This window comes from Entelurus aequoreus, linkage group LG07 (assembly GCF_033978785.1).
Source record: "Entelurus aequoreus isolate RoL-2023_Sb linkage group LG07, RoL_Eaeq_v1.1, whole genome shotgun sequence".
NCBI classification, from domain to species: Eukaryota; Metazoa; Chordata; class Actinopteri; order Syngnathiformes; family Syngnathidae; genus Entelurus; species Entelurus aequoreus.
Genome location: NC_084737.1, coordinates 59,058,962 through 59,067,919, shown reverse-complemented (window position 1 = coordinate 59,067,919; position 8,958 = coordinate 59,058,962). Strand labels below are relative to the sequence as shown.

Below are 8,958 nucleotides of genomic sequence, written 5' to 3'. Positions count from 1 at the left end.
AATCGAGTACAACATTTTTTTTTCATTTAATTGTTACTTATTTTAATTAAGTCTTGTGTGTTTAAAATGCTGATGTTTTTTACATTGATTTTACTCAATTTATTGGCTTTTTCTGTAAACGCAATTTAATCTTTTTGCATAAATCGAAATGCATATTATTAAGTTCTCCTTGCTCAAAATACCAATTAGTTGACTAAACTAACAAAAAGTGCTTGGAAAATGTTGCCTTATTTTTATTGAGTTAGATCTAGGCAACAGTTTTTACAGTGTACTTGGACTCCAAGTGTATTTTTTGGAAAGTATTGACAATATTGTCGTTAGCGATTCACTTGTAAACTATTTGCACACTCCCCAGCTCAGAGCCGAGAGAGGGCCCTGAAGGGACACCCGCACCCCCAGTCACCCGCCCCTCCAACAAATGCAGCTTCTTCTATCTTGTAGAGTTGTTTTTTTTTCAAAACTTCATCAGGAAGTTCCCTGCAGCCACTGCTATTAATGCAATTGTTTTGTCAACTGTTAATTAGAGACCCCAGATGTTATCTGCTTCTGTAGACCATGTAAATGTAATACAATTGAAGCAAATACTTGCCCACCCTGTATTTAGTATGAATAAAGTGGGATGTCCTTCATGAGCCCTAATCTTACCTGTTTTTTGAACGATTTTCTTCAATGTCAACCACACCCATGTGTGCTTTTCAGTTAAAGGGAATTGCACTTGCTCCTATTTCATAAAACCACTTTTTTTTTTTTTACCTATTAGTACCTGTTTTTGTGTATTTGGAATCTGCATTAGTCCCAAAAAATTGAAATCAAACCATAGAGGCATTGCAGATTTTTTTATAAAACAATCCCATAGCAAAGCAAAATTGAAGATGAGATCTCATGTATATCTTATATACATCTCCTAGACATAAAAGAGCACTAATCGAGACCAAAGTAGTTTTCTCATTCTTCTCAGATGTATCTCCTGAGAAATAAGGCTCACAGTGAGCACTGTGAGAGATCTCAAAGTTGTCTCACAGTTATCTCTTTTCCCGATTTCAACTAAGACCAAAATGAGAGATGAATGAGCTGGTCTCCAATATGTCTCAATTATGTCTCAGTGAGAGATATACATGGTTTTGTTTCTCACTACTCACTGTTTGAGTTCTCAGATGTCTCTTTTCTATTTCGGCAAAAATAAAATTGATGAGTATTGGTTTCAATATGTCTCAATGATGTCTCAGTGAGAGATATACTTGGTCTTGTCTCTCACTGCTCACCATTTGAGTTGTCAGATATGCCTCTTTTCTATCTTAGGAAAAATAAATGTAAAATAAATTTTAATTTGCACAATTTAATTATACCTCAATCATACTCCAGTTTATCTCATGCCAACATTTGAAGAAAATAATTAATTCAGGCAATATGGATATATGGTTTGTAATATGGTTTATTTACATAATGTTCTACTTAATTTGTTGATTTCTTATACACACGCCATGTACAGTAACTCAGTGACTACAATTGTGAGATTTAAAACTGAACCCAAACAATACTGATATGATCACAAGAAACTTTTTAAGACCTTTTAATATTTGTGAACTTTCTAGAGCAATGGTTCTCAAACTCTTTTCACAAAGTACCACTTCAGAAAACATTTGGCTCTCCAACCACCATGATAAGGACTAATATTAAAATACAGTAGTGTAGTAGGCTTAAATATTCATAAAAAAAGACATTGTTTTTTTTTTTAAAGTACATTTAATATATTGGCCACTGAAATATTACAGACAATGCAAAAACTTAATCAAAAATGATACTCCGTATACAGTACATATTTACAGACTTTTACAGCATCCACGGCAACATCACATCGGTGTGTATTTTCAGAGCATTTATAACAATGATCAAATATTTGATTTGTGGCTTCTTAGGCCAGTTCAGTTCTTAATTAGTTAAAACTTTTCAAGTGTGTTTGGGAAATGAACTGCAAACACAATGCCAGGCATAGATGTGAAGTCAAGGAAAACAACTTTACCCAATATGTCATCCAAGGATACTACTGTACTGGCAGAGGTTTCCAATAGGGGAATAACATGACTGCATGCACCATTTGTTACACTATCTTCCAGCAAAGAAAAACCTGCATGTTTAAATTCACGAACGGGGGCCCATTTGGCACATGATTGTGCTATGGTAAAGAAGAAATCAATTTGTTCATACTTTGTTTGTCTGTCATTTGAAAAAAAACTGTAAAATTGTTTCTTCTATTACCTTTATCATAGTGTTTTGATGTGAGATAATTTCTCTTAACGTGTGCCCTGTGAAAGATGCCTACTGTTCCAGAATTGATGCAGTGACCAGCATGTACAGTATTTGCAATGCAGAGAGGTGAACTGTGTCCAATGGAAGTTCACTAGATGCTCCATATAGTTTAATCCTAGACAAATCTTTGTTTTCCAACAGAAACTATCATCTTTAGTCATATGTCTGTAAAATTCAGCTATGACATTCCCTGGGTTAATAGTTTGTGAAATAACAGGAATAGACTGCACAAGTTAGACTGCATTTACCATCTGCATAGGTATATTTTGAGTACCATGTATGAGCCTTAGCAAATATCCATTTTTGTCTTCAAAGTGGAAACATGAATGAGTCCATAATGGACCAAGGGCCCTGACATTGTCTGCCAGGTGCACAAGAAGGTGTACATTTGCAGTTTCGTACCGCTCACCATAGAGTGTAGCCATTTGAGAACAAACATTCCACAATAGTTTTTCTGCATGATGGATCTGTTCAACCGATATAGAGTCCATCAACATAATGAAAATGGCTTCACTTAGTAGAAGGAAATGGTTGTAGTACATTGTTGCAAGAATTCCACGGAAAATAACCGTTTTTTGATTGATTTGTTTGATTGAGACTTTTATTAGTAGATTGCACAGTACAGTACATATTCCGTACAATTGACCACTAAATGGTAACACCCGAATACGTTTTTCAACTTGTTTAAGTCGGGGTCCACGTTAATCAATTCATGGTCCATAGAACAGCAAAAGATCCCGGTATTCTGATGCTTTAAAAAACATTCTGTGAGATGCCACTGATCGAGGCTATGTAGTTGAGGATGGAGGACAGTCTTCCTGAAATCGCCTGTCAATTTCTTTGTTATTCTTTGCCATGCTAAAGGGCTGACGTGCCTTTGATAAGGTTATACATTTTAAGTTTGCTCAGGCAACAGGGACCCTTTACCCCTTTGACAATGGTTTTGGTTTCATTTGCGATTTTTCATATCCAGTACAAACTTTTAATTGGTGCGCAGTGGCCCATTTGGATCTCTATGTTGGAATGGAAATACATGGGTGTATCCTCTTTCCCCGGTTTCCTGGCTGTTCGCATTTATGACATCCAAATTTCCCATTGTATTGCACTGAATTAAGGACTAATGCTTTAGCAGGCAAGTCGCATGTTCCAGCAATGGTGAGCACTTTACACACAAAAGGTTCACATGTCAACTCTGCAGGTTGCACAATAATTCCATTGTCTGCAAGCTTACTCAGTGTGTCACTTAGTGGTCTCAAAAATGTACCGTATTTTTCGGAGTATAAGTCACACCAACAGAAAATGCATAATAAAGAAGGAAAAAAACATATACTGTATAAGTCGCATTTTTTGGGGAAATGTATTTGATAAAACCCAACACCAAGAATAGACATTCGAAAGGCAATTTAAAATAAATAAAGAATAGTGAACAACAGACTGAATAAGTGTACGTTATATGAGGCATGAATAACCAACTGAGAACGTGCCTGGTATGTTAACGTAACATATTATGGTAAGAGTCATTCAAATAACTATAACATATAGAACATGCTATACGTTTACCAAACAATCCGTCACTCCTAATCGCTAAATCCCATGAAATCTTATACGTCTAGTCTCTTACGTGAATGAGCTAAATAATATTTGATATTTTACGCTAATGTGTTAATAATTTCACACATAAGTCGCTCCTGACTACAAGTCGCACCCCTGGCCAAACTATGAAAAAAACTGCGATTTATAGTCCGAAAAATACGGTAACCATGGATGGTTTTGAATCCCCATACCAAAGTCCAGCAAATATCATATTCTCTCTTTTTGTGCGTTCCATGAAGCTTAATTCATTGACGATACATTAAAAAGGCCACACTGAAAACTTGGAAGATTTGAAAATAGGTACCCCATAGGTGTTCCAAGTAAGTGAGATGTTTTTAGGGTCACTAAGAGGACCACCCCTGTCGACAAGCTGTTTGTAAACTTCTGCATCATATATAGCTTCAATGTTGTTAGCATCTGCCTTCTTTCTGCTTAATCTAAAGTTAAGCTTCTCCTGAAAACCTGGCTTGAGGAACAATGACCTTATTTGAGCCTTAATTGGAACCTCTATAAAGGATGAGGATCTTTATTCTGACACACTGGCCCCACAAGACAGGAATTTTATTTGTTTACTTTCTAACGGCCCAAAACAATTACTGCAGTATTTATGTAATAAAATAGGCGATGATGAAGAGCGGGATAAAAAAAAGTTTTTGAACTTCTGTACACTGTTTAAGCAGTCTGTATTCAGACTATCGGGACAAAGCAACTTGAACATTTTGAGCAAATCGCTTAGGGCCTAATCAGTGACTTTATGACAGTTTACATAACCCATGATGATCAGAAGGCACTCTGAAACGGTTACTGATGCATTGTCATATATTGGTTTGTCTGTTGTGTCCTAGAAATTTGACTCTTCTGCACACTCCTCACTCAAACTATCTTCAAATCATTCATTAAACGTATGTCCGTCATTGTACATCCAATCCCCCATATCAGGGAGAGCTTCCTCAAATGATTGAGATGGATCATACTCAGCATCGACATGTAGTTCAGTTGTTAGGCCATCAGGAGGATCTATGAGGGCTGATCTGGAAAATGGTTTTCCATTGTCTTTGATAGAGTCAAAAGTAGAAATATTTTCATGTGCTGAAATTAAAATAGAATAAAAATCATTAAAGGTTTTTTATAACATTTTGTCACAAGGATAAAACGTATAACGTCTCAGCATATCGCTCACATTCTTACACTCAAAAATGTGTCATATTTTAGCAGGATTTGCTTTGTGACAAAATTCACAACAAAACATTAGTCAGACACAGAAGACGGTGGGTCTACCTGGCAGGTAGGGAGAGGCTTGATGTTCCAGAGTGGTACATCCTGCATGGACACCTGGAGGTTGGATGTGTTCCATTTGAAGAGCAGTGTTTTGGGCTCCTTCAGGAGGCACCGCCTCCTGCAGTGTTCCCCTGCTGCTACCTCCTGACACAAAGAAGAGGAACCAAAAAACTCAAAAGATTAAAATTATTTTAAAAAAAGAAGAAAACATGCAAAACAAGAAGCAAGATCACATAAATTGAACACATTATACAAATCCAGCTAATGGAATGCTTTTTCCCCACATCTTGAACGCATTATAGTTCATGTTTACATATCTTCTGTGTTTGTGGTAACACATAATCCACAGTATTAAATGTAACTCATAACAATACAACACACACTATAAAAAGAAAGTGTGGAACTTCAGTGATAAACAATGCCAATTATTAGTAAATACACAGCAGCAAACCAAACCTATGAGAAAGGATCTTGACGAGGGATGCAACATTATTGTAAATATTGCGTTATTTTGGCTTCAACATTCTCACAATAATGCCGTGATGTGTGACGCTATCAAACGAGATCTCTCGTCAGTGTGTTTTTTCCTGACAATATTAAGTGGGCTGATCTGAGAAGTAAACTCGATCTCCCATGATAACCCGCGCAGTGTGGGACAACACAGTTCAAACAGGAGACATTATATAGAGGAAGTGTGCAGGAGTGACGGGAACGTTGGTGCTTCGTAGATCCGAGGAATTGTTGCTGTGAAATATCTCTGTGCCTATAACTGCCGTGTTAGATTAAACTAAAATAAAGTCTGCATACTGCAAGGTAAAGCATGCCACGTTCATCCCGACCATTTCCAAGTCGACCCAGAGCCGTTGCAGCTCACCAGAGGAAATGCACAAAATAAGAAATGTGCCGACACTACACACCACAATGTCTACAATAAGTTAGGGAATATGAATAATATATTAGAATGAGTTATATGTTAGAACCGTTTTTGGAAAATATTGTTGACGTGAAACCAAGACGCCAGCAAAGGAAAATATCCATTTGTGAGGTATTTACATGATTAAAAGTCAAATTATTAGTTACCTGTAACTCTTAAGAATCAGTATTCTACAAACTAATACAAAAATGTCCACTGCAAAGGACAGTTTCTTAGGAAGTTAAAAGTTTAAAGACACTAAACTAAACAGCAGTGATGTAACAATATCAAAATGTCATATCACCGTTACTGTGACCAAAATGATCACTGTTTGCATTATCATCGCAGTATTGTTGAATGTGCTCAAAAAGTAATCATATCCAAACTCATACCAAGTTGCATTAAAAAAAACCTTACCAGACACACAATATAGTTTTTTGGCAGAAGAAACATTATTGTTTTACATTTGTTACACTGAATGTTTACTGTTTATGTCAGTTTCAAGACACTTATTTGAAAGTTTTGGTTTTTGTTTGTCTTTGTGTGTTACTTGAAATTCTGGATGATTTTGCACCATTCCTTTGCACTTAAAATACCTGTTTATAATAATAAATAGGACTACAACATATGAACATTATGTTTGTGTTCAATTACAGTAAGTGTGTTTATCCTAAACACTCCTGCCACTTCATTTAACACACTTTGACATTTTTGTAACAATATCTTACCGTGGCTTTAACACTGTGACAATATAATACCGTGAAATGTTGATATTGTTACATCCCTAATCATGATCTGATGTTACTTACCAGCATTAACTTGAAGATGAAAAAGTTCAAAGAAGATTAATTACACATGCTGAGATAACTCATATTTCAAGTTTCATTCTTCATACGTAATGCTACTGTATTCAGGGTAAAAGAAAACAATATTTCCATGCTTGTTCCTGACAAACTGTGGACAGCTTTTTATCCATCTATCTGGTCTGTAAATCTCAATCAGAACTAATTCACATAAATGGGTTATACTTGTATAGCGCTTTTCTACCTTCAAGGTACTCAAAGCGCTTTGACAGTATTTCCACATTTACCCATTCACACACCCATTCACAGACTGATGGCGGGAGCTGCCATGCAAGGCGCTAACCAGCAGCCATCAGAGGCAAAGGGTGAAGTGTCTTGCCCAAGGACACAACGGACGTGACTAGGAAGGTAGAAGGTGGGAATTGAACCCCAGTAACCAGCAACACTCCGATTGCTGGCACAGCCACTCTACCAACTTCGCCACACCGTCCATAAACAAAGAACACGCATATACATATAACTTACTTAGACATTGCTCATCAGTCTCCACATTCACATTGGTGGCTGCAGGACGGAATGACTGCAGGAAGAAAAATAAAGTATCACATATTATATCTGCTGCCAGCTTAATGCACCACCACTATGCCAGTCTACTCACCAATTGTACAGTCCTTCTTGATCGTTTATTTGAGTCGACTTCTTTACCAGTTCTTCTCCATCGTTTTCCAGGTTTTCGTTTTGTCATTTCGACACTCCAATACTATGTAAATACAGACAAAGTTTGCTGGAATATACTGTGTGACTTCTTAAATGTAAAACTCAATATTATATTGAAGCAGTGTTTGTTCAGTAATTTATATTGTTACACTTCCAATGTTCTCTGTACATTTATTTCTATCATTGTTATTTCACTATGGGATGTATAAAGTGTATCTTATCACTTGCGATGCAAATAAACTCAAACTCAACTCAACTCGGTGGAGGTGAGTATTGTAGCGGCTGGCTACGGGGTGTTAGCCAATGACTTTGACTGGGGGGCGGGACTTCCGGGAGGGATAGGGTAGTGACGTTGATAATAGGGAGTGGTGGTTCAAGTTTTGCCGGGAAAAGGGTTAGAGTCTAACCTTTTTCCCGACAAAATTACATCTTGTGCAATAAAGACAAGAAAAACAAAGAAGTCGTATGTGTTATGTTAGTGTTAGAATACAACTAAGAATGACGACAGACACCAACTCTAGTTGACTCTTTACTCGGGAGCTCCTCAACTTCCTGTCCCACTCCCAAATGGGTCCGTGGTACAACACACTCAACAACAACCATTCCTTTACAGAACACCTCCCCCTTAAGTTTGACCTCTTCTTCAAAGCCAATGGTTATCTAAAATTATCTCTTTAAATGCCCCCCTTGACATTACCTAAACATTTGCCGTATGAAATCTTACTTACTTATATCTTTCTGTAAGACACACTTAGTGCATAAACATATATCTTATATAAACTGTATAACCCTGAAAATCAATATTACTTTTTCTTTTCAAACGATCAACTTACTTCCCATAAACTTCAAGCACATGAACAGTATGAATCAGATTACAATCCTCTTTCCTTTCTGTTTTTTTTTTTTTTTTTTTTTCTCACACACACCACATTGTCTCAACAGTCCTAAAGATCCAGACGTCTAGGAGGGCATGAGACTCGGCCTGATGCTGTGATGTACTTGTTAGATGCGTCTGTATCAGTATTTACGTGTCTGTTTGTTTCTGTAGTGGTGCGTGCAGGTGTGCTTGAGTTACCTGGCTCTGGAGTGTGCTCTGTGTAGTCTTGTGTGTCAGGCGTCTGTGTGTTGTGAATTGGGCGCATGTGTGTGCGATTACGCCTAAGTGAGCCCTCTTCAGTGTTGATAATGTAGGATCTCGGTGTAGACGCTTTCTGCACCACTGTCCCGTGTTTGTTTTCTTTCGGCAGCCAAACCTCTTGGCCTGACTGCAGCTGCGGCAGGACCCGGACTCTGTGGCGCTGGTTGTACCGGCGCTGCTGTTTCTCCTTCGCTCGCCTTTCCTCCTTC

At 37.4% G+C, this 8,958-nt stretch overlaps 1 protein-coding gene across 1 annotated transcript in view; it reads right to left on the bottom strand.

Annotated features, from left to right (window-relative positions):
• Nucleotides 1-1,771: 1,771 nt before the first annotated feature.
• LOC133654087 (uncharacterized) overlaps nucleotides 1,772-8,958 on the bottom strand; it is a 335,520-nt gene continuing 328,333 nt past the window's right edge. Inside the window, exons 2-5 of the mRNA XM_062054092.1 lie at nucleotides 7,553-7,654; nucleotides 7,420-7,474; nucleotides 5,179-5,322; nucleotides 1,772-4,989 (exon numbers count right to left, since the gene is read on the bottom strand). Coding sequence (XP_061910076.1) covers nucleotides 4,790-4,989; nucleotides 5,179-5,322; nucleotides 7,420-7,474; nucleotides 7,553-7,654 — 501 coding nt within the window. The 3' untranslated portion in view covers nucleotides 1,772-4,789. The remainder of the gene's footprint in view (nucleotides 4,990-5,178; nucleotides 5,323-7,419; nucleotides 7,475-7,552; nucleotides 7,655-8,958) is intronic.